We start from the raw sequence: 24382 nt of genomic DNA, 5'->3' as shown, positions 1-24382 counted from the left end.
TCATACACACACACAAGAGCTTTCACACCTGATCACTCCTTCACAGCAGCCTCCCGGGAAGCTCACGGGCAGGAATCTCTGGGCTTAAACCGTGCCCGGGCCTCCTGCCGGTTGGAGCTGCAGGGTAGCAGCATGTAACTCACTGGTGGCAAATACTTGTCTCCAACGGAGGCATCTAATCTTAGAAACGGTCTAATGTCCTTTGGCTGCAAGTTGGCTTAAAGGGTGAGACATCAAGTGAGGCAATTCACCTTTTAGTAAAAAAACAAGACAGGCCCTGGCCGGTGTGGCTCAATGGATAGAGCCCCGGCCTGCGGACCAAAGGGTCCCAGGTTCCATTCCGGTCAAGGGCACGTGCTTTGGTTGCAGGCTCCTCCCTGGCCCCCGCCCTCATCAGGGCGCGTGCAGGAGGCAACCAATGTCTTTCCCTCTCTCTTCTCTCCTTAAAAATCAATGGAAAAATATCCTCAGGTGAGGATTAACAAAAACAAAAGAGAATCAAAGCAGGTTGCTGCTCTGATTTTTCTTAAAAATTGACTGCAGACTTAGCCCCAAAAGGATGCTCAAAAGATGGGGTGCGGGGCGCCGGGTGCCAGGGCTGCTTTGAAGAAGTCCACGCTCTCGGACGCGGAGGTTCTTACTCGCTGGCGACGCGGGCTCCCGGTGCGGCGGGCAGCCGGGCGCTCAGCTCTTCTTGCGCAGCTGGTTGTACTGCGCGCGGCCCAGGATGGGCTCCATGTGGCTGGGCCGGAAGAAGCTGTCGCTGACCCTGCGCGCCTTCTCGCGGGGCACGGCCGGGAACGTGTTGCTCAGCGCCGTGGGCAGGTCCCCTCTGTCCTCCAGGCCCGGCCCCCTGGCGCTGCGCAGGCTGCCCCGGTGCTGCGCCGGGCGCTGTGCGGGCTCCGGGCAGGTGGGCGCCGCCGATGCCCTGCGCTTCAGCTCCTCGATTTCCCGGAATTCGCTCTCGGGCTCCATCAGGGACAACCTGGGGAGCTGAGACCAGGCAGCCGCCTCAGGGCCCCGTTTGGTCTCGCCTTGAGCCTCTGACCCACCCCCGCGGCCCCCCTCCCAGGAGCAGCCATCAGCAGGGCACAGGCTGGGGGGGGGGCCAGGGCCTGTGGTACAGGGGTGTGGGGTGTGCTGCACCCAGGCAAGGCAGACCCTCCTAAGGTTTCTAGACCCCTGGTGCCTCCTCCAGGCCCTCTCAGTTGGAGGCCAGTGGCTTTCCTGACCCGTCCTGGGGCCTGAATTGTAGGCCAAGCAGGGCCCACACACTGCCTGGTTCTGATCTGGCCCAAGGGAGCCGAGCTGGCTGCCAAGAGCCCTGCCACACCTCGTGGTGGGAGTGACTGACCGGGTGACCCCAGGTCCTGCAGGTGGGAGCTGAGGGGTGAGGGCCAGGCCACAGGGACCCCCATTCTGACCCGGAGGAGGGAGGTGGGGGAAGGTCTCAGGCCAGGGCACCAGGTCTCTCTATTCCTGGGGCCCCAGGGGGTCAGCATGTTGCCCGGGCCCTGAGGGGAGGGGGGTGGCGGGTGTGACTCACCGGCACGTAGTGCACCACCGTGTCCACCACGTTGTCCGTGACCCCCTTCAGGGCGTCTGACAGCGACATGGCCCTGCTCTTGGTCGAGGTGGCAGCGGGGGCCGACGTGAGGTGCAGCATCCTCCCCGCCGTGCCCAGCACAGCGGTGGGCGCCCACAGCATGACCGAGATGGTGCCCTGGACAGCCTTCTGCAGGGTGTGCACCGCGCTGCCCAGGAGGCCTTGTGGGCGTGCCAGGTCTGCTGCCTGGGGACCAGAGCAAGGTCAGGGCCTCCCGCAGCACCCCTGGCCCTCCCCCTCCCCCCACCGCAGGCCTAGAGGGACAGAACATGGCCCCCTGGCCCGGCTGCTGTGTGGCCTCGGGCAGGTCACTTGCCCTCTCTGAACCTGACTATGCTGTGAGCAGGGCATGGAGGTCCTGGTGGCTGGGCCTCTGCTTCTCACCCCCCGGGCTGTGCACCCCTCAGCTCCCTCTCACCTCGCTGAGCTGCTCCTCCGTCTCCGAGTCCGAGTCCTCCTTCTCCTTCTCCTTGGCCTCGTCCCCCTCACTGTCTGTCTGGTCATCGTGGTTCGCCTCGCGGGCGGCAGCGGCGGCGGCGGCCAGGTTGTGCAGCCAGGGCACCCGCACCTCGCTCGGCCGCCGGATCACCACCTGCGAGGCCGCTGACGCTCCCCACTGGGCCAGGCTGCTCTGTGGGTGCCAAGGCGGGGGGGGGGGGGCTCTGGCATCACAGCCCCGCAGCCAACGGGCCTCCCCCGGGTCAGGGAGGGGAGGTCACAGGGCCTACCCCAGGGGACTGTTCTTAGAACTTCTCACTGAGGCAAGTGACACACAGGGCACACGCCTGTGTGATCAGCGCAGGTCAAGACGGAGACCACTCTCAACACCCCAGGGCGCTCCCGTGACCCCCACCCGGTCAGTACCCCGAGGGTGACCTTCTGCCCTCTCACCAGGCACTGGTTCTGCCTATTTCTGAACGTCACCTAAATGGACTCCTACTGCGTGTTTTCAGGAAGAGCTTCTTCGGTTCAGTACTATGTTGTGAGGTTTACGCATGCTTTGCAGGCCCAAGTGGCCCTCCTTTTTCACCCCTGTGTAATATTCCACTGTCGAAATGGACCACATTTGCCCATTCTGCTGTTGGCGGCCATCGGAGTTGTTCTCAGTTCTCGGCCAAGGGTACAGCTGAGGGGATATCGGCTCTCATTCTGCTGGCGGGATTGCCAGGTCTCCGGGGAGGTGTGTGTTTCTAGTAAGTGGTTGCAGATCTTTACAGAGTGACAAAATCAGGTGGGCCAGAGTCCGATGGGAGGAGGCCAGCAGGCCCCACTGGTAAATGGCCCCGCGGTGCCTTCCTACTGGAGCCGCAGAACCCAGCGCACAGTAGGTTCTCAACTTGAATGAATGGGCCAGTTCTGGCGATGCTTTTGAAAAGATCACCCGGATGATGGCTGAAATGTGTTTGCTGACCTTGATGCTTTAATACTGCCTTTATTTCCTTTTCGGCCTTAGTTTCTTACTAAAGTTCCCTATGAAAAAATCCAGCCCAGCCAAGTCCGGCCGGTGTGGCTCAGTGGTTGAGCATTGACCTAGGAACCAGGAGGTCACGGTTCGATTCCCGGTCAGGGCACATGCCCGGGTTGCAGGGTCGATCCCCAGTAGGGGACGTGCAGGAGGCAGCCGATCCATGATTCTCTCTCATCATTGATGTTTCTCTCTCTCTCCCTCTCCCTTCCTCTCTGAAAGCAGTACAAATATGTTTTTTAAAAGTCCAGCCCGTCTCTGCTGAAACACACAGAGAGATGGGGGAAGAGAGAAGCTGCCCCTCCCTGGGCCTAGGAAAGGCGGCTCTACCTCGGGTGCAGGGGGTGCAAATTGGACGCCTCCAGAGGGGAATCAGAAACCTGGGAACGGCGGACACAGCCCAGCTAGAGCTTCCCCAACAGAATGGACTGTGCCTTGTTTATTGACATGCCCTAGTGCCTGGACAGCCGCTGTGTGTGTGGGGGGGGGGGGGCGCGGGGGAGTTCTGCTCCCTCACAGGTGGGAGGGCCCACAGCGAGAGGCCCAATTGGAAATGAAGGGGGATGGGACCCAGTGGGAGAACGGGTGGTGGGGCAGGACCACCTAGCAAGGCACCACCCTCAGCTTGCATCCTGGCCTTTCCTCTTGTCCTTAGACCTAAAGTCCCAGCCCAGGCTGTGGGGAGCAGCGGGGGCGGGGAGGGGGGCAGTCAGAGCTCAGGGCAGACACTCACCAGGGGTGCCACCCCGGGGATCCACATGGCCAGGGCGTGGCCCTGCTTCAGCACCTGCTTTGTGGTCTGGAAGGTGTGCTGAGAGACGGTGTTGGCCAGGTTCCCCACCCGACTCATGAGGCTGCGATTGGTCTTGGGAGGCTTCTGGGCCTGCTGGCGTCCCGGAACGGGGGCTGGGGAGGAGTTGGGGGGAGAGAAGGGAGAGCGGATCAGAGGTGCAGGGAAAGCTGGGCTGGGTTAGGGCTGCTGCTGCTGCCCCAGCTCCACAGGCTCATGGTGACCTGGGCCACCCACTTTCCCTGCTTGCAAACGGGAGACGGGCTAAGCGAGGATGGGCGCATCGGAAACCCCGCGGGGCCTCCCCTGCTCCGGAACAGGGGCTGGATGAGCCCTTGCCCCCTTTGCTCATTTCCAGGGGCCAATTCACTCCCCAGGGCGGGACTGGCAGCCCCTGCGGGCAGATACCTGACTCGTCCTTGGCTGGAGGGATGAGGAACTCCACCACCTTCTCCATACCACCCACGGCCAGCTCAGCGCCCCCAGAGGCCAGCCGGCCAACTCGGGTTTTGGCGGCGTACTCCGCTGTGTCTTTGGCCACCCCCAAGGCGAGCTCACAGCTGGCCAGGGCGGCCCCCAGGACCTTGTCCGACGTGCTGGCGATGGGCACGCTGATGCTGTTCCGGGCGCTGCGGAGGCGGGTGGAGATGGTGCCCTTCAGCTCGGAGGCAATCTGGGGAGAGGGGAGGAGGGTCAGGTGCTTGAAAGGCCCAGGGGAGCCCGGCCGGTGTGGCTCAGTGGTTGAGCATTGACCTATGAACCTGGAGGTCACGGTTCGACCTCCAGTCAGGGCACATGCCCGGGTTGCGGGTTTGATCCCCAATAGGGGGCATGCAGGAGGCAGCCGATCCATGATTCTCTCTCATCATTGATGTTTCTCTCTCTCTCCCTCTCCCTTCCTCTCTGAAATGCATCACAGACGTCTGTTCTTCAAAACTCCTCCGTCTGCTCTGACCTCCCTTCAGAGCACTGCTCACAGCCCGGCTGCATCTACAGCGATTTATGGATGGGGCTGAGCTTCTTGCACGTTCTGCAGTGAAAGAACGTGTCTCGCCCTAGCCGGTTTGGCTCAGCGGATAGAGCATCGGCCTGCAGACCAAAGGGTCCCAGGTTCGATTCGGGTCAAGGGCATGGACCTCAGTTGCAGGCTCCTCCCTGGCCCAGGCCCTGGTTGGGGCTCGTGCAGGAGGCAACCAATCGATGTGTTTCTCTCACATCAATGTTTCTCTCTGTATTTCCCTCTCTCTTCCACTCTCCCTAAAAATCAATGGAATTATATCACGGGTGAGGATTAAAAAAAAAAAAGAAGAAGAAAGTGTCTCTCCCATTAGCCTGGGACCTCCTTTGTGACAAAGATGTTGCCCTTCATCGGGGAAAAAGAACACAGCAGAGCACAGGCCTGGGAGCCAAACAGACCCAATCTCAGGGCCTCCCCGGAGGCTGTGAGACCAGCGGGAAGTCACCAGTTTTTCCATCTGTAAAATGGGGACAAGCACCCATCCCCAGGACTGACAGGAGGGTGACATGAGACAGCTCTAGAAATCACGCATTCCGGCCCTGGCGCAGGACGGGGGCGGGTGGGGGATGAGATTTAGTTACCATAACAAATACCCAGCAACTATGTATCCAGGGGCCCTGCCTCCTCAGCCTCAGGCCCATGCAGTGGTCGCCCACCTTTCAGACCTCACAGCCCACCATTGGCGACCACTGATCTGGAGGACAGGGGCCTGCAATCCTGGGATCTGCGGGTGTGACCAGGATCTTAGGTGGCTGCGGACACCACTGGGTCCAATGCAGGCCCCCGGGGGGTCTCAAGGGGGGGGGGTGTTGGGATTAGGGGACCCACCCTGTACCTGCTGGTGCCAGAAAGCCTGCCTTCCTTCGGCTCCACGGGGCCAGGAAGGAGCGCAGTGCGTGGCCTGGGGGGCAGGCAGCGCCCCCAGCCTGGGAAGGCGCTCGCCACAGAAATGAACGACTCCTGGTCAGGGCATCCAGGGCCTGCACCCCCCTCCCCTGAGAGAAGAGAGAGGGGCTCACCTTCTCAGGGGGGTACTGGAGGGCCGGGATCTTCTCCTCCAGGGTGTCCAGGCCTCGGCAGGCCAGCTCATTAGCGGCTGTGACTGGAAGCAAAGGGCCGAGTGACAACCTTGCGGTGGAGCCCTCAGACCCCCCAGCCCTGCTCCCTCCAGAGCATCACGGGGCCCGAGGACCTCTGTCCCCTCCAGCCCCCGTCTGCCGTGACCTCTGGAGACTGGCCGGCTCCTGCCCTCCGTGTGGGCACTGGAGTCAGGCAGACCTGCACTCGCGTCTACAGTGAGTGGCTCTGGGCAAGTCACAGCCTGCCTGGCCCCAGGTCCCTCACTGTCAGTGAGGATTAACGGTGCCTGCCTGGCGGGGTGGGGGTGGCGGAGAGAAAGGGAGGGAAACTGTGTGAATCAGCCGCTAAGACCGGCGGGAGCAGAGGTGGGAGAGGGGGCAGCAGGGCCTGGGGGCCTTGGTGGGGCCAGGCCTGGCGCTACCCAGAGGCGACAGACTCCCAGTCACAGCCCGTCCAGGCCCCAGTCTGTCCCCAGCCCCTCCTTTGAGCCTCTAGGAGTGAGACGGTCAACAGTGCGCAGGGCAGAGAAAGGAGAGGCGCCCTGGGCGGGGCAGGTGCCCGAGGAGGCACAGGCACAGGAGACCCTGCCCAGGGACAGGGGGACCAGCTCTGCCATTGGCCATGGAGATGGTTTTTTGTTGTTGTTTTGTTTGTTTGTTAATCTTCACCCAAGGACATTTTTTTCCGTTGATCTTTTAGAGAGAGTGGAAGAGAGAAGGAGAGACAGAGAGAAACATTGATGTAAGAGACACACATCGATTGGTTGCTTCCTGCACGTGCCCCGACCAGGGCCCAGGCGGTGGAGGGACCTGCAACCGAGGTACATGCCCTTGACCGGAATCGAACCCGGGACCCTTCGGTCTGCAGGCCGATGCTCTATTCATTGGGCCACACTGGCCAGGGCTGGAGATGGGTTTTATATGTACCCTTTCATATGCTCTTACGCCAGGTATCTTATTTCTCTTTACAAAGTTTTTAGTAGACAGCCCAGATGACCTGGCCGTCTTCTGACTGGGCAAAAGGAGACCAAAGGATTATCTGAGGAGCGTGTAGGGGGGAGGTGGCCGGGGCCTGGGTCCTCCCCACCCCTGTGCTCTCCTGCTTGCTGTACGGACTCCTCAGACCCTGTGATTCTCTAATCAGGATGGTGGGAAGTTCCAGGCTTCCTGGTATTGCTGGGGTTTCCCTCACACCCCCCACCCCCACCCCCCCACCCCTCACACACACCCAGGGCTGGGCCTGGGAGGCAGGTTTACATGGGGGCAGGACACTGATCAGGGGCAGGTCTGGGAAGGCGCAGGGAGGGGTGCCCTGCCCCGCTAGGGCCCAGGCTGGCAGCTCTCTGCTGCCCCCGTGTGTCATGAGCTGGTACCACCAGCGGCTGAGCCCCGAGGGCTTCCCTGGCCTCCGCTCTCCACAGCCCTGGCAGGCCAGCCTGATGCCCGCCGCCCCTGCCTCTGTGCCGGGCTCTGCTAGTTCCTGTGGCTGCATCTGGAGCTGAAGTGGGTGTCTGACCGGCCACGGGGCCCACTCCCACCACCGCCCACAGCTCTGCCCACGCCTCCTGCCAATTCCTTGGCCCATCACTGTTATCCTAGGAAAATGGCAGCTGGATATCTTTTGACAAGAAGAGTTGCCGAAACCGGTTTGGCTCAGTGGATGGAGCGTCAGCCTGCGGACTGAGAGGTCCCGGGTTCGATTCCGGTCAAGGGCATGTGCCTGGGTTGCGGGCACATCCCCGGTGGGGGATGTGCAGGAGGCAGCTGATCGATGTTTCTCTCTCATCGATGTTTCTAACTCTCTCTATCTCTCTCCTTTCCTCTCTGTGAAAAATCAATAAAAATATATTAAAAAAAAAAAAAAAAAAAAAAAAAAAAAAAGAAGAGCTATATCTACATCCATCTCTCCATCTCCATAGCTCCATGATCCATATCTATCAATGAGAAGGCTATGCAGTGAGTCAGACACACGTATAAGCAGACAGCGCAGCAAGCTGTGAGACGATCAGACAGACTGACGGTGGACACAGACTGGCAGGCAGGCAGGGAGCATGCGTGAGGACGCGGGCGGCCCACGTGCCACAGGGACTCACACTGGGTGGACAGCCTGCGGACCACGGGCTCCATGCTCCAGGCGGCCAGGCTGCTGGCGCCCTGAACGCCCTTCTCGTAGGCGTTGCACACGGAGGCCACCAGCGGGTGGGCCTCCTTGGTGCTGGTGTAGGTCTTCTGGACGCACTCGCAGGTGCCGCTCACCACGGGCAGCTGCAGGACTCGCTGCAGCACATTCTCCTGCTCCTGGAGTGGGAGGAAGACAGGCCAAGGTGTGCGAGTGGTCACACCTCCCTCTCCCGCCCCTGCAACCCCCTAAGGCGGCCCCAGGGCCACAGAGCCCACTGGCGAGGCCAGCCTGGGTCCAGTGACCTAGCAGGAAGCCAGGTCTCGGTGGTCTCTTCACACCCCCGATGGGAAACGGGCCACAGCCCAGCTCTGCAGGGCTCCCAGGGCACGGCGCCCCCCCAAGCTCCAGCCCACCCACTGACACCGTCGGGCGCAAAGCTTCTGTCCATGTTGGTTTGGGGGCTTTATCTAAACACTAGAGGCCTGGTGCATGAAATTTGTGCACTGTGTGTGTGGGTCCTTCAGCCTGGCCTGCGCCCTCTCACAGTCCAGGAGCCCTTGGGGGCAGTCGGATAGCCTTAGTGCTGCCACGGAGGCGGGGAGAGGCTCCTGCCACTGCTGCTGCACTCACCAGCCATGAGCCCAGCTCAGGGCTTCTGGCTGAGCTGTGCTCACCGGGGGCAGCTCCTGTGTTGTGCATCTGCCTTCTGGTGTGTCTTATAGCAACTTGTCATTCCGCCATTTGGTCAGTTTGCATATTAGCCTTTTATTATATAGCTGGTTTGGCTCAGTGGGTAGAGCAGACTGAAGGGTCCCGGGTTCGATTCCCGGTCAAGGACACATGCCCGGATTGCACGCTCGATCCCCAGTACAGGGTGTGCAGGAGGCAGCCGATCCATGATTCCCTCCTATCATTGATGTTTCTATCTCTTTCTCCCTCTCCCTTCCTCTCTGAAATCAATAAAAATACACTTTTTAAAAAAAGGAAAAGAAGAAAGGCCCCCAGCTCTGACTCGCTTTGCATTTGCCACTGGTACATGGTTCTGCTGGGAGGCGAGCTCCCAGCCGTGTCCGCGGGTGGGAGGCTGAGCGACAGACCCACCCAGAAGGTGTGAGCGTCCACTAGATCCAGGCTACAGTCTCTGAGCTTCCTGTCCTGCAGGTGAGTTTGAAATCTGAGCCAGAAAAAGATTATGACTGACAACAGCAAACCTTTTCTTTCATGTTTTGGACAGAGTCCTTAGGGGTTCTTTTAGGCAAAGCCAAGGAAGAGAGAGGTCCTGGGAAGAAAATACCCCCCCTACAAATACACATTAGGATGGCTTCACTGTGCACCTGACCAGCTTGAGCCTCTGTGTGCTCCACGATCAACACAAAACTTAACACGGCGATTCCCAGGGCAAAGGGTAAGTAAAGCTAACTTGGGACAAGGTGAGTATGGTGTGGCTTCATCATTTTTTCATTTCAAAGTTTTTAAAAATATATTTTTATTGATTTCAGAGGGGAAGGGAGAGGGAGAGAGAGAGAGAAACATCAATGATGAGAACCATCAATCATGGATCGGCTGCCTCCTGCATGCCCCACACTGGGGATGGAGCCCGCAACACGGGCATGTGCCCTGACCGGGAATCAATCTGTAGCCCACCCCACCCCCCCGGCTCATAGGTCGGCGCTCAATCGCTGAGCCCCGTAGGCAGTTTCACTATTTGAACTGTGTCTGAATCAGAGAGGCTTGGCCAGGAGGTTAGCAGGTACATCCAAACATGTCAAACCATCCCAAATCACGTGGGAACCAGCTGGACACAGCCCTGGACACGCGCCCCTCCCCTGTCCCACAGGCAGCAGTGCAGGCTGTGCCCTGTGTGACTGCGAGGCGCCACGGTCTCAGACCACGGCAGGAACAACGCCTGGTTACAGCGCGCAGCGGCTCCTACTGCAGGGACCTCCGCCTGGGCGGACAGAGCGTGGGTCTCCGTGCCCGGGTTTAGAATACAGTGGTTCTGTCCGGCCGGTGTGGCTCAGTGGTTGAGCATCAACCTAGGAACCAGGAGGTCACGGTTCGATTCCTGGTCAAGGGCACAGGCCTGGTTGTGGGCTCCATCCCCAGTGGGGGGTGTGCAGGAGGCAGCCGATCTATGATTCTCTCTTATCACTGATGTTTCTGTCTCTCTCTCCCTCTCCCTTCCTCTCTGAAATCAGTAAAAATATTTTTTTTAAAAAAAGAAAGAATATAGCAGGTCCCTTCTCCTCTCCCTCCCAGCTGGTATTTCTGTCCTTTTTCTCCAAAGTCCTTTGTTTTGAATGGGCATCTTCCCTGCTCCACCCCCCCCTACCCCCCACCCCCCACCCCCGATCCTCTAACAGCCCTCTGCAGAATGAAGTGAGAGCAAGAATAACTAAGACCTAACGGTCAATGAACGCCAATGTCCGCGGACCACTGGTTGGTGACTGCTGCTCTCCACGCATCTTGCTCCACGTACCCTGAGCCTCCCTCACGGGTCCACCCCACCGCATGCGCCCAGGTTACTTACGGGGCAGTCTCCATCCATCAGGGTGGGGCTCTTGTTCACGGCCATCGTAGCTCTTCACGCTGCAAAGCAGAAGGCCCCGGTGCATCAGCAAACCCTCAGCTGCAGACACCCAGGGCCAGTCCCTCCCTCTCGGGCCTCCAGCTGGGCCCAGGCTGCCTGGGAGCTGGGGTGTCCTGAACAGGAGGCACTAGGCTGGAGGGCAGATGGCACAGACAAGCAGCCACTCCTGGGGTCCCACTGGGATGAGGTGCCCACAGCCTGCTTGTCAAGACTGGTGTTTCTGCCCGGCTGTCGTGGCTCGGTGTCGTCCCATGGACCAAGAGGTCCCCGGTTCGATTCCCAGTCAGGGCACGTGCCCGGGTTGCAGGCTTGATCCCCAGTGGGGGTCATGCAGGAGGCAGCTGATCCATGATTCTCTCTCATCATTGATGTTTCTCTCTCCCTCTCCCTCTCCCTTCCTCTCTGAAATCAATAAAAATATATTTTAAAAAATTTAAAAAAAAAAGAGTTAAGAGGTTCTGCCCCAGCCGAGTGACTCAGTTGGTTGGGCATCATCCCATACATCCAAAGGTTGCTGGTTCGATTCCTGGTCAGGGCACATGCCCAGGTTGAGGGCTTGATCCTCATTAGGGGCGTGCAGGAGGCAGCCGATCCATGTTTCTCTCTCTCCCTCTAAAATCAATAAAAACATATTCCTTAACAAAGAACAAGTTTTGCATGAACACTTTTTAAGAAGGCATACCTGCCAGCCCTCCCCCTCTGTATTCAACCAGGCGAGAAAGTAGTTGCTGGCTATTTTCGACTGCCTTCTAGAAAAGCTAGCAGCCCCGGACTATCGAATCTACACTCTCGGTCATTCACCCGGCAAATTCCCAGGAGACCTCTCCCCGCCCGACCCTCCTCTGTTTTCCTTTGACTCTGAGAGACCAACCAGGTAAGGCAGGTAAGGCAGGCGTCCCGGGACCCCCACACTCACTCCGGCTGACGCCTCCTCTGTCCCAGAGCCCCGGCTGCAGTGTCTCCTCCGACAGAAACAATCCCGGTCGCTCCGAGGAGTCTTGGGCAATGCCACTGACACCTCCCAGCTAGAGGAGGGCAGAGACAAGAAAGCTTAGTCAGCCCGTTGCCATGGTTACTAGACCCAGGGTCCCCCGGGGCATACCCTAACTTGTGTAAGGTTTAGCCAACTGGGAGGGAGGTAGATGGCGGAGCCGACGGGGATCCGGGCTCACAGCAGTCATTATTCCAGAGCTTTCCATCAGTTCTGTAGCAGGTTTCTGGCTCCCCCAGTTCTCAAAACCCCGTTTTCCATAAGGAAAGTGCGGGGATACGTGTCATTAAACGTGGATGCTATAACCTTTCGCTCCCCTTCCATAGAGGGTCCCGCGGGACTGTTTTCAGCCCATTTCCCATCCCTTATTATCACTATCGGAGGGAATTTCTTTAAAAATTTGTATTGATTTCAGAGCGGAAGGGAGAGGGTGAGAGAGATAGAAACATCAGTGATGAGAGAGAATCATGGATCGGCTGCCTCCTGCACGCCCCCCACTGGGGATCGAGCCCGCAGCCCGGGCATGTGCCCCTGGCTGGAATTGAACCCGGGACCCTTCAGTCCGAAGGTCTATCCACTGAGCCACACTGGCTAGGGCTCTTGGTGAGGAAGCACCCAAGCTGGGGTGAACTCCCTGACCGTCCAGCCTTTGAGGGAGCAGCTTCAACCTCTGCCCATTCCTACATTTCAAGGAAGTTTCTTGAACTCCACCTGCTCTAAGATGCCACCAAACATGCCGCTGGAGGGCCACCTGGATTCGCCCAAGAATCTGTCACTGGTCAGCAACCAAGAACTGTGGCCTCGCACCCCTGCCTTGGCCACAGGTCAGGCTGAGCCTGGTTCCTGGCTGCAAATGATGGAGGGCGATGGTGTGAGCCACGGTGTTCACACTGAGGACGGCCTCTCAATGACAACGGACAGGAGAGCAACCCTGACTTCCCTTGCTGTTGGTGGGACTCTGTATTGTTGACGCTCTAGGTCAGCGGTTCTCAACCTGTGGGTCGCGACCCCTTTGGGGGTCGAACGACCCTTTCACAGGGGTCGCCTAAGACCATCGGAAAACACATATATCATTACATATTGTTTTTGTGATTAGTCACGATGCTTTAATTCTGTTCAGTTTGTAACCATGAAATTGGGGGTCACCACAGCATGAGGAACTGTATGAAAGGGTCGCGGCATTAGGAAGGTTGAGAACCACTGCTCTAGGTTGTGTGCTGTGGGCAGTGGAGGAGGAGGTGGAGGGTGGGGCCCGGCCGGTGTGGCTCAGTGAGCATCAACCTATGAACCAGGAGGTCACAGGTTTGTTTCCCCGTCAGGGCGCATGCCCGGGTTGCAGGCTCCATTCCCAGTGAGGGGCGTGCAGGAGGCAGCCGATCGATGATTCTCTCTCATCATGGATGTTTCTCTCTCTCCCCCACCTCCCTTCCTCTCTGAAATCAATAAAAATATATATAAAAAAAAAAAAGAGGGGCAGAGGGTGGGGGAAAACTGAGCTCTCTGGTAGGTCCTCATAATCCAGTCGGTATCTGTGAGACAATAAAGCAGGAACTGGGAGGTGAGGAAAGGGAGAATCCAGCGGGAGTCGTATGTGAAACGTTCACTACTTATGGGTCCGACCCAGACTTCAAGAAGGAAAGGCGGTAATGGGGGGGTAGGGGGAGTGTCTAAGGCATGGCCTCTGCCCTCGGGCCGTGTCTGGAGAGCAAGCTGGCCAAAGGGCAGCTCCAGCCCTTGGAGAAGTGGCTGTGGGCCAGAGGGAGGAGAGGGCGCTGGCCCGAAGCGCTGGCTGCTGACATCGCTGGTCCTCTGGCCGAGCTGCCGGGAAGCCGGCGTGTGGGGGAGAGGTGAGCGAGGTGAAAGGGCCAGGGGAGTCCCTTGGGAAGGGTCCGCTTTCCAGCAGCAGCTTCAAGGACAGGGTTACCGTCCTCCCCCATCTCTGTCTGCCCGCCCCCCGCCACGCCTACCACACACACACAGGGACCTTGCCATCTGTGCACAGTGGGTCCCAGAACTAGGCAAGGCACTCAGACGCTCACCCCTGAATGCATTTCTTGGGCACTGGGTTCAGCTGTGAGGTGCTGGCTTGTACGTTTATTGGGAGGGTCTGGCTTTTTGAATCACTCATGAATGTGGAGGCACGGAGGTGGGGGTGTTACCTAAAAAGGTGCACAGGGAGGGAGGTACCAGGGCGCACACATTCTAGCTCTTCACAAATTCTAGAAGAGGCGCCTTCCCCGGACTCCCCACCACCTACTCCAGGGATGGCGAACCTTTTGAGCTCGGCGTGTCAGCATTTTGAAAAACCCTAACTTAACTCTGGTGCCGTGTCACATATAGGAATTTTTTGATATTTGCAACCATAGTAAAACAAAGACTTATATTTTTGATATTTATTTTATATATCTAAATGCCGTTTAACAAAAATCTACCAAAGAAATGAGTTCGCGTGTCACCTCTGACACGCGTGTCATAGGTTCACCATCACTGACCACTCTAACTTGGAGAGGACAAAAGTACCACCATGAGCCTGGCCGGTGTGGCTCAGTGGTTGAGTGTTGACCTATGAACTAGGACAGTGGTTGGCAAACTGCGGCTCGCGAGCCACATGAGGCTCTTTGGCCCCTTGAGTGGGCCACGAAGTTTCAATCGCACTGTACGTGCGCACCCGCACATGGTATTTTGTGGAAGAGCCACACTCAAGGGCCGCAGTTTGCCGACCACTGAACTAGGAGATCACGGTTCGATTCCTGGTCAGGGCACATGCCTGGGTTGGGGGCTCCATCCCCAGTGTGGGGCGTGCAGGAGGCAGCTGATCAATGATTCTCTCTCATCATTGATGTTTCTATCTCTCTCTCTCTCTCCCTCACTTCGTCTCTAAAATAAAATAAAATATTTGGAAAAGGAAAATAAAATAGTACCACCACGATACCACTGTAACATGCCTCCAGGAGAAGCAAACCCCGCCTTCGGGCCTGACAGAGGACCTCGCCTGGGTAGCAGCGGATGAGAGCATCGAGAGCCTCTAGCGACCCAGGTGCTCTAGTCTAAGTCCCTCTTCGTCCTCCTCCTCAGCCGGGGTTCCAGGCCTGAGCGCACGCCGCCCTGTGCAGACTCTGCTGAAGGTCGTCTCGGGACCGCCTTCCTTTGAACGCTTCTCCATGCCCACGACACACTCACAGAGAGAGTCAATTTTGTCTAGAGATTTAATTAGACATGTTTCATCTCTTAGAGTAAAGGATCTGGACAAAGTATCAAGGGTTGTTTAAATGTTTCATGTGCCCTCATCTAGCCGCTTTCATGTCTCTTAAAATTCCCCCAAGGTTTCTTCTCAAATCCTGACTCTTGATCGCTTTAAAATAAAGAGCCAAGAACCGCCGAAACTGGTTTGGCTCAGTGGATAGAGCGTCGGCCTGCGGACTGAAGGGTCCCAGGTTCGATTCCGGTCAAGGGCATGTGACTTGGTTGCAGGCACATCCCCAGTGGGGGGTGTGCAGGAGGCAGCTGATCGATGTTTCTCTCTCATCGATGTTTCTAACTCTCTATCCCTCTCCCTTCCTCTCTGTAAAAAATCAATAAAATGTATTTTTTTTTAAAAAAAAAGAGCCAAGAAGCTGAGCCTACTTTCTAAGAAGCTCAATCACTTGTACCTGAAGCTTAGATCTGTGATCACAAAAGAACCCGGCACCCAAGACGGGAAGTAGGAACACGAGGAAGTGGCCTCTGCTCAACACTGAGACATCTCCTTCACTAATGCCTACGGCTCCGTCCACCGCCCAACCCCCTACACACACACACACACACACACACACACACACACACACACACACGGAGCGTGACTGGTCATAGAAAATTGCGACCCGCCGACATTCAGAGTATTTGTGAAACTTCATTGCATAAATTTATGTGCAAATGCCCAAACTGTCCTATGGCTTTAAATAACACCATCTTGCTGACAAGTCTAAATATACAGGGTGTCCCCCCCCCAAAATGTATATACACGCTAACAGCTCAATTTTGAAAGTAAGATGGATTTTAATAAACACTGCCTTTGTAATTACTCAAAGTGTGTGTATACATTTATTTTTTTTGGGGGGGGGGACACCCTATAGTTTTAATTTTTGTAGAAAATAGAAACCACTGACCAACACAGAGTCTCAGAAAGGCTGCTTGCACCGGATCCGGAGTCTCCCACTCCCCTCCACCCGACGGCAGTGAGCTATCACGGAGGTGATGCCACGACTGATCCTGGGTCCCAGTCTGGCTCCTGCACTCACGACTGAGGGGCCTTGGACTGGCCGTCAGGGGAATGAGGTGCTGGCCTCGGCTTTCTTTCAACCCCGTTTCCCCATCTGTCACAGGCCACCCCGTGGTGACCTTCCATGTTCTTTTTGCCTCAGGTTCTTTCTAAGTGCTTCTGCCTTTTTGCTTGGTCACTGCACTACCTCAGACACAACCGAGACCTTGGAGGTGCCTGATGCATTTCTGTTCCACTTCCGGGCGGGGGCCAGGCGGGCAGTGATGTCAGGGCGAGCGATCCCCGAGGCCGGAAGCCCAGCTGCCACCGTCCCGCATGGGCTCCGGGGAGAAAGGGGCCTCTGCTGGCTCTGAGGGCTGTGACTCAGAGCTGCTGTCGGTGCGCAGAAGCAGTGAGGCGGCACAGCCCCCAATGACTGTGTATCAGCGTTCACTTATTGGTTTGGACCTTTAAAAACTTGTTTTCTTTCAATGTTTAGTCATTCAGCAAACACGAAGCTCCTACTATGTGCAGAAGAGAGGCGCAATGAATGTTAGACGAAGGGAAAGTACTCAGAAATTCAGAAGTGATCGCAGCACTCCACAAAACATGTCAATCTTCATGCTCTCCCTCCTCCATCCTTGGCCCGACCTCCGCTCACGCACCAGGTCAGAATGCTCATGCGAACGAGTCGTTCAGCACAGACTGACCCAAGCATGGTCCATGCCCAACGCTAATGTCCGTCCCCCCAAGAGGTGCGAGTCTTCAGCTTCAGGTGAGGCCAGGCCACAGTGATGATGCCGGCGACCGAGGACACGAGCCCCCCGAGCCCAATGATGCCAGGGTTGGACCTGTAGATCCCCAACTGGTCCAGAGGGTTCAGGAGGTCGCAGAGGTTCTTCACCGTGTCCAGGAGCAGGGGAGGGTGCTTGCGCAGCGACCGGAACAAGAGCAGGAGAAAGGACTGGAGCCATTCTGTCTCCTCATCGGCCACGCTGTGCCCCAGAGGATCCTGGGAGAGCGACCTGTCCCTCTTTGCCTTGTCCTGCGCGGCCTGTTCCATCTGCAGGGAGATTTCGTACAGGTCCCTGGCCAGGCTCAGCAGGAGGGAGTAGTAGTAGTGGCGTGCGGCCCACAGTCGCCATTTCTCTTTGTTAATGCCGGAGGCGAGCCCTACGCTCCTCACCCAGAGGACGGTGTCACAGATGAAGTAAACCACACGGTTCAGGTTGGCGAGTGTCAGGCAGAAGCGGGGCACCAGGTCCGTGGCGTGGATGCTCTGCTGAGTGGCCTGTACAGCGTGGACCACGTTGCCCAGCCGGAACCCTGCAAGAACCCACGGCAGCAAACGGTTATTGAACTGTGTGCGGCAGGAAGGCAGGGCCCTGGTCCCTGACACCACACTGTCATTGAGGCTCTGTCCTTGCTCAGGAAAGGAGAAAGACTACACTTCACAGTAGACCTCAGGCACCTAACGTGATCCCAGCCCTGGCCGGTGTGGCTCAGTGGATAGAGCGTCAGCCTGCGGACCAAAGGGCCCAGGTTCTATTCCGGTCAAGGGCATGGACCTCGGTTGCAGGCTCCTCTCTGGCCCGGGCCCTGGTCGGGGCTCGTGCAGGAGGCAACCAATCAATGTGTTCCTCTCACATCGATGTTTCTCTCTGTCTTTCCCTCTCTCTTCTACTCTCCCTAAACACCAATGGAGATATATCCTCGGATGAGGATTAACAAAAATAAACCAACAAATAAATAAATAAAATGACACAGGAAGAGACAGACAGTGGCTCTTTGACTTCCCTGCCTCCACTGCAGTGAATGCTCAGCACCGCCTTACAACACTGGGCAGCTGAGGTCAGGAACCAGTGTCCATCTGCCCAGGACCAGCTTACACTTTACCAGGAAGGCTCTATGGCAACAAGAACTCCAGATGCAGCATCCTTCTGGAGGGTCTGATGCCCTACATTTTATTTACTTCCCACGCAAAAGGTTGCTTTGAAAACAACACCATTATCTGCTGAAACCGGTTTGGCTCAGTGGATAGAGCGTCGGCCTGCGGACTAAAAGGTCCCGGGTTCGATTCCGGTCCGGGGCATGTACCTGGGTTGCGGGCCCATCCCCAGTGGGAGATGTGCAGGAGGCAGCTGATCGATGTTTCTCTCTCATCGATGTTTCTAACTCTCTATCTCTCTCCCTTCCTCTCTGTAAAAAATCAATAAAATATATTTAAAAAAAAAAAAAAGAAAACACCACCATTATCAATTTGCCATTTCTCTGGCCCAACCCCCTTTGGCTCCTACTGTCAAGACAAAGTAAATAACTGGCTCAGTGGTTGAACGTTGACCTATGAACCAGGAGGTCACAGTTCAGGGCACAGGCCCGAGTTGCTGTCTCCATCCCCTGTAGGGGGTGTGCGGGAGGCAACTGATCAATGATTCTCTTTCATCATTGATGTTTCTATCTCCCCTTCTCTTTTCCTCTCTGAAATTAATAAAAATCTGTATTTTTAAAAAAGAATTTAAAAAAGAAGTGAAGGTGGTGGGATTTAGTGGCTAGGACAACGAGTAATATTGTCATATATGACTCCTAGTGAATTACATCCATCACTGCAAGACATGCCTTTCTCTGAGCCTGTAATTCCATTAATCAGGGAGCTATCAATCAAATATTTATGCATCAGTCAAATACTCAGTATGCGGTACCGTCCTAAACACTATGGAGGGTACAAAAGAAGTACTTTCCTTCAAGAACTGTATCTTAGACTCAGCAAATGCTCGGAAGCAGCTTCCCTGAGGAAACTTATAATCTCAGAAGAATGTTTGGTGACAACTTATCAAAGGCAGTGCAGGACACAGAACGCAAGGGATAATCCTGGGCTCCAGCTCGCCTCTTGCACTAATGACCGAGTGACCTTGGGCACGTCCTTTCTGGACTCCCGAGACGGGGACTGCAAAGGGCCTCTGAGCGCCAACACTGTAGAGCATCTGAGCACGTCTATTCTTGCTCTTCAAAGCCGTCCAGAAAGCTCACCCTGCCCTTCCCCTCCCGCTTGACAACGTTAAGTCTTCTCTAGTCAAACCAGTTTTCTCACTGAGCCGCTAACACAGCGGTTCTCAACCTGTGGGTCGCGACCCCTTTGGCCGTCGAAAGACCCTTTCACGGGGGTCGCCTGAGACCATCCTGCATGTCAGATATTGACATGACGACTCATCACAGTAGCAACATGACAGTTAGGAAGTAGCCACGAAAATAATGTTATGGTTGGGTCACAACATGAGGAACTGTATTTAAAGGGCCAGAAGGTTGAGAACCGCTGCTCTAACACACCTGTTTGCTCTGAAGAGTCTGAGCCGTCACTGGAGGAAACCGCCCCAAGACGCTCGCTCTCCGTCCTCCTCTTGCTAGCCACGCCCCCAGCCCACCTCCTCAGAAGCCTTCCTTGTCCTCCACCAACATATCTGGCACTGAATCTAATCGCACTGTTACACCATGTGCTCTCAGGTCTCCCACAAAGCCCGGGACGATGCCTCCACGAAGTCGCTGCTCACAAGTAATTGCGCAACATCTGATTTCTCCATTTCCTCTCGGTCCCGGCTCACCTGCTGCAGCAGCTTCTGGCTCCCCTCCGACAACACCACTGCTACTGGAAGGACAGGTTTCCCACTAAGCCGTACTGGCCAAGTGAACTAAGTGAGCATAAAACACTTGACTTCACATTTTGCCTTTAACGTGAAACCATGCCACCATTGGTCTAAGGAAATGTACCTGCCCCTAGCTGGTTTGGCTCAGGGGACAGAGCGTCGGCCTGTGGACTGGAGGGTCCCAGGTTTGATTCCGGTCCAGGGCACATGCCCAGGTTGTGGGCTTGATCCTCTCAGTAGGAGGCAGCCAACAATGATTCTCTCTCATTATTGATGTTTCTATCTCTCTCTGAAATCAATTATATATATATATATATATATATATATATATATATATATATATATGGAATGACTCCATCCATTTCCCCTAGCAATCCCTAAAGAGAAGAAGGGGAGAAGGGGTCCAGGATAATACAGCTATTCTGTTCTTCCACAGAATACAAGGGGCTCCCGGAGGCAAGAGCTCATGTCGGGGACTGCCCAAACGTGGGGATTCTAAGAACTAAAGGTGAACCAGCCCTGGCTGGTGTGGCTCAGTGGATAGAGCGTTGGCCTGCAGACTGATGGGTTCTGGGTTCGATTCCAGTCAAGAGCACATGCCCGGGTTGTGGGCTCGATCCCCCTCCCCAGGAGGGGGTGTGCAGGAGGCAGGTTCTCTCTCATTATGGATGTTTCTCTCTCCCTCTCCCTTCCTCTCCGAAATCAATAAAAATATATTTAAAAAATAAATAAATAAAGGTGAGCTAACACAGTGTGCGTCCCAAGGGTTGTGATTAAGCACAAAGATGTGGAGCAGCACCGACGGGGAACACAGCAGGTGTTTGTGAATGGTTTGCAGCAGCAAAACAGTCCCCTTGTGGGGCCTGTCATTCCATGAGGGCAGACTGACCGGCTGGCTTCATCAGCAAACCTGACTAGAAAGGAATGTTCTAGAAAGCGTTCTGTGAATTACAGAGCCCGAGGATCCAAGCCAGGGCCCACTGGCCCTGGAGAAACAGGGTACTTACATTTGCGGCCAGTGCTCACACTAGACTCCAGTTTCTTGAGCTTCATTACCACCTTCTCTGTGTCAGGTTTAGGCTCTAACAAATACCTAAGCAACATGCATGTGTACTGAGTGGCTCTGAAAGGGAAAAATAAAAATAAAAATGAAAATGAGGAGGATGATTGACAAGCCAAATAAAACTGGATTCATGAAGTAAGGGAAGGAGGGGCAGGTCTCGCTAGAGGCAAGGCTTCCCAGACTATTTCTCATGCAAGCAGCTCTCCCAAGAGCAGGATTCTGCAACAGGCACTGCACGGGGCCAAAGGGTAGGACGCGTGATGGAAATGCAACTCAAAGGTGATGCAGGAGATCGCGCGATGACACAGAGAACAGCCCCTCTGCGGGCCTTTGGCTGGCACCGGGGTAAACCGCACAGAAACCTCCCTCATGCCAAGTCTGCAAAGACCCAGAGTCTGTATTTTCTCAAGTGCAGAATGATTCTGCAGATTTCTAAAGTGAACTTTTTGCCGTAGAGTTAACCAAGCACTTATGGAATGGCTTAAACTAGAAGCCAATGAGAAGTCCACAGCGTGAATAGTGTTTGATTTTTTTTTATGGCGAGCAAATGCACACCCATACATAACTAAGTTTAGATATGTCTTTCTAAGCTAATTAGTATTGTATATAAATAAAATACAGACAGACCCGTTTAATAATACCAAGTGTTCAATAAAATGATTATTGTCATGCCTACAAATAACAATGCCCTACTAACAGAAATAAAGCAAATGAGCAATTTTATTCATAATCGAACATCTAAATGCACTTGGCAGTCTATTTATAAAGTAGGTGCCTGTTTCCCGCTGTTCTGTAATGTATCTGAATCCCTTTGTGCTATGAATATTACTCTACCTCTGGTCTAATAATTACATCTACATGAGACAAATTAACCAGAGACAATAATCAAATTTAATTGCATATGTTCCCATGGGAACCCCACGTACAGGAAGGGTTCAGACACAGAAAGGGAAACTGAGGCATCTGACATTCTGAGCTAAGGATGAGGTAAGGCGCCTTAGGGCTTGAGGGAAGGAAGGTCATTTGAAGGACAATAAGATGCACAGATGTTCAAAAATTAGAAGTTTGCTCTGCCCTACAGCGAGGTGATAAAGTTATTTCTGGTGACAACTCTTATTACGGGCAAGGCCCCTAATTTAAATTCTTCTAGGTAGTTAAGGGGGGTAGGGCAGAAATTTTTCTTGAGCCTGAGGGGGTCTAGGTTGCCTTTAGCTCAAAATAATCCACCTATCACAGAGGACATCTTGGGGTGACTCGTTCTGATCTCCTATACTCTCAATTAAAATGTAACACGTTGTTCTAGCCAGTTTGGCTCAGTGGATAGAGTGTCGGCCTGTGGACTGAAAGGTCCCAGATTTGATACTGGTCAGGGCACCTGCCCGGGATTCGGGCTTGATCCCCAGTAGGGGGTGTGCAGGAGGCAGCCGATCCATGAGCCTCTCTCATCATTGATGACTCTCTCTCTCCTTTCCTCTCTGGAATCAATACAAATATATTTAAAAAACAAAAATAAAATGTAGCACGTTTTCCAAAGCGATGAAGTATAAAATAATCACACACACACACACTACAAGCCCCTTAAAGTTTGCTTCCTGGCTGGAGGGCTCAAGCTGGTCACATTCTCAGATTTGGTCAAGCAACGGGAATGCGTCCAAAAACAAGGCATTCTTTTATGAATGCCAGTTTGTTCTTAGAAGCTGTAGTTGACCAAGAGGATTGGGAAAGGAATATGAGGGATTTCAGACCGTGCTGAGTACTTATTTCATTAGCCAGCCTCATCGATGACCTTGGGGGGGGGTGGGGGGCGGGGTACAGTCTCCATCCGCTGACTGCAGGCTTCTATCTGCACGAAGCTTGGACATGATGCATCTATTCTCTAAATCCCCCCCGTTACCGAGGAAGGTGGTTTGGCCTGGTGGGCAGAGAGGTGGGCACTGGCGTCCACTGCGGAAGTTTCAATCTCTCAGCTCTGCCGCTGAAACCTGCGTGGGTTTCTCCCTCTGTGAAACGGGGGTGGTCGGAGCATCGCTGGCTCCGAGGGCTGTGATGGGGGGGGGGGGGGGGTCCACGAGCCGTGACCCACTCTGGACAATATCGGGGGACAGTACCGGGGCCACGCTCCCTGGCCTGCTTGTGCCAGCACCTAACACCCAGAAGAGAGGAAAAGCTGTTCAATCAAATTGCAACCGTAACCACGTTTTTTTTCCTTCTTTTTCAATAAATGTAGAAGAATCAAAAGAATTCCGAAAAGTACACGAGGCGCTGCCCGACAGCGTGGCTCAGTGGTTGAGCCGCGACCTATGACCCTGGAGGTCAAGGTTCAATCCCCGTCAGGCCGGGTTGTGGGCTCCATCCCCAGTGGGGGGCCTGCGGGAGGCAGCCGATCCACGATTCTCTCTCCTCATGGATGTTTCTCTCTCTCTCTCCCTCTCCCTTATGTTCTGAAATCAATTAAAATAAATAAGTAAAATAAAAATATCAGGAGCTCATTGGAATGCTTCCGGCAGCACCGCGGGCGCCTCCGAGGGGCCGGGTCCCTTCCAGGCTCCGGCGCCGCGTTCAGTTCCCGGTTCCCGGCTCCCAGGATGACACGGAAGGCGGAGAAGGCACCCCAAGGGCTCGGCTCTCTGACCACAAAAGCCGCCCCCAAGTTTCTTTAAAAATCAATGCTCGCGGCACGCGGGGCGGAGAACCGTGTCCCCCGGCTGGGAGAAGGGGGCGCGGCTCCCGGCCCCGCCCCGCCGAGCTCGGGGTGACAGGCTGGACCCCAGCGCCCCCGGAGCCGGCGGCCCGCTCTCCTTCCCGGGGTGCGGGTCGGCGGAGGCGGCGGCACCTGCCTCACCTGAAGAGCCGGTCGCGGCCCTGGGTCTGGTTGGTGAAGCGGGTGAAGGCCTCCATGGCGCCGGCCCGCGGCCACACGGAGCCCGGCCCGGCCGCGAGTCCTCGGGGCGCCGCGGGGCCCGCGGGAGGTCGGCCTCGGACGCCGGAGGGGCAGAGTCTCTCCGCCGGCGGGACCGGCGAAGCGCGACTTCTCAGCTTCCGGTCAGGACCGGAAGTTGTGGTTACTAAGGCGACGCCAAGCCGCCGGCCAGGTGAGCGGAAACCCCGGCTTCTGCTCTGCGGTGCAAGCGCTTCCCACGTGCCCTTGGGCTCCCATCACATCCTGGGTCTCCTCGAGGGGCTCCAAGGGGCCCGTCTCCTGATCTCAGGCTATTCCCGGCCCCCCAGGAACCCCAGGTAGGATCCGAATGGAGGTTCCCCTGAGCTTCCGCTTGGGGACCGCAGGGCTAAACATTCCCAGATCTGTGCCTCCGCGTCCCCGGAGCAACGCCAGCTCCAGCTCTGGGAAGCACAGGGTCAGAGCAGAGATGAGCCGGTTGGAGGAGTGTATTTCTAGCAGGAGGGCCGGGTCAAGGGGGAGAATTGTCTGTTAGGATTACTGAATGAAGACTGCTACCGGAGGAAATCCTAAAATGGTTACCACGAACAAAGTGGGGGCAAAAATAGATGACAACGAAATTGCACCAATGCACGGACCTCCTGTGGGGCTTGAAGACAAGGAACCCCAGCCATTCCAGAGCAATGTTTTAATTTTTGATTGATTGATTGATCTTAGAGAAAGAGAGAGAGGGGGAGAGAGAGCAACATGGACCTGTTGTTCCACCCATATATGCCTTTATTGGTTGACTCTTGTATGTGCCCTGATCAGGGATCAAGCCCACAACCTTGGAGTATCTGGATGACACTCTAACCAACTGCGCTACCTGGCCAGGGCCACAGCAG

General features: G+C 55.7%; 3 protein-coding genes across 5 annotated transcripts in view; 1 reads left to right on the top strand and 2 right to left on the bottom strand.

Moving 5' to 3' along the window:
* Positions 1-429: 429 nt before the first annotated feature.
* PLIN1 (perilipin 1) lies at positions 430-15942 on the bottom strand. Of its 2 annotated transcripts, none has more exons than XM_036355812.1 (10): positions 15807-15942; positions 11542-11695; positions 10611-10669; positions 8052-8256; positions 5899-5981; positions 4270-4534; positions 3805-3977; positions 2025-2237; positions 1547-1792; positions 430-993 (listed from the first exon to the last, which is right to left on the bottom strand). In XM_036355812.1, the coding sequence occupies exons 3-10, from the start codon at positions 10653-10655 to the stop codon at positions 685-687; spliced, it is 1539 nt and encodes a 512-aa protein (XP_036211705.1). In that variant the 5' UTR covers positions 10656-10669; positions 11542-11695; positions 15807-15942; the 3' UTR covers positions 430-684. The 2 variants fall into 2 exon arrangements, with proteins under 2 accessions (XP_036211705.1, XP_036211704.1); XM_036355811.1 differs by having other exon boundaries at positions 11587-11695.
* PEX11A (peroxisomal biogenesis factor 11 alpha) lies at positions 15737-23622 on the bottom strand. Of its 2 annotated transcripts, XM_036355813.1 has the most exons (3): positions 23442-23622; positions 20544-20659; positions 15737-17224 (listed from the first exon to the last, which is right to left on the bottom strand). In XM_036355813.1, the coding sequence occupies exons 1-3, from the start codon at positions 23495-23497 to the stop codon at positions 16632-16634; spliced, it is 765 nt and encodes a 254-aa protein (XP_036211706.1). In that variant the 5' UTR covers positions 23498-23622; the 3' UTR covers positions 15737-16631. The 2 variants fall into 2 exon arrangements, with proteins under 2 accessions (XP_036211706.1, XP_036211707.1); XM_036355814.1 differs by lacking the exon at positions 20544-20659.
* WDR93 (WD repeat domain 93) overlaps positions 23472-24382 on the top strand; it is a 28291-nt gene continuing 27380 nt past the window's right edge. The window contains exon 1 of the mRNA XM_036355810.1: positions 23472-23836. Coding sequence (XP_036211703.1) covers positions 23496-23836 — 341 coding nt within the window. The 5' untranslated portion in view covers positions 23472-23495. The remainder of the gene's footprint in view (positions 23837-24382) is intronic.

Source organism: Myotis myotis, unplaced genomic scaffold (genome assembly GCF_014108235.1).
Source record: "Myotis myotis isolate mMyoMyo1 unplaced genomic scaffold, mMyoMyo1.p scaffold_m19_p_23, whole genome shotgun sequence".
NCBI lineage: Eukaryota > Metazoa > Chordata > Mammalia > Chiroptera > Vespertilionidae > Myotis > Myotis myotis.
Note: the sequence above shows the minus strand (reverse complement) of the source record. Positions and strands in the feature narration are given on the sequence as shown.

What these genes read in the sequence shown, in the direction of transcription:
- PLIN1 (XM_036355812.1), bottom strand. Translation starts at nt 10,655, where the DNA reads ATGGCCGTGAACAAGAGCCCCACCCTGATGGATGGAGACTGCCCC. An exon ending in TCCAGTACCCCCCTGAGAAG is followed by an intron (nt 4,535 to 5,898) that starts GTGAGCCCCTCT and finishes CCCTCTCCCCAG; the next exon opens with ATTGCCTCCGAGCTGAAGGG. An exon ending in CGGAGGAGCAGCTCAGCGAG is followed by an intron (nt 1,793 to 2,024) that starts GTGAGAGGGAGC and finishes TCTGGTCCCCAG; the next exon opens with GCAGCAGACCTGGCACGCCC.
- PEX11A (XM_036355813.1), bottom strand. Translation starts at nt 23,497, where the DNA reads ATGGAGGCCTTCACCCGCTTCACCAACCAGACCCAGGGCCGCGACCGG. An exon ending in GGCCGCGACCGGCTCTTCAG is followed by an intron (nt 20,660 to 23,441) that starts GTGAGGCAGGTG and finishes TTTCCCTTTCAG; the next exon opens with AGCCACTCAGTACACATGCA. An exon ending in TGTGAGCACTGGCCGCAAAT is followed by an intron (nt 17,225 to 20,543) that starts GTAAGTACCCTG and finishes GGGTTCTTGCAG; the next exon opens with GGTTCCGGCTGGGCAACGTG.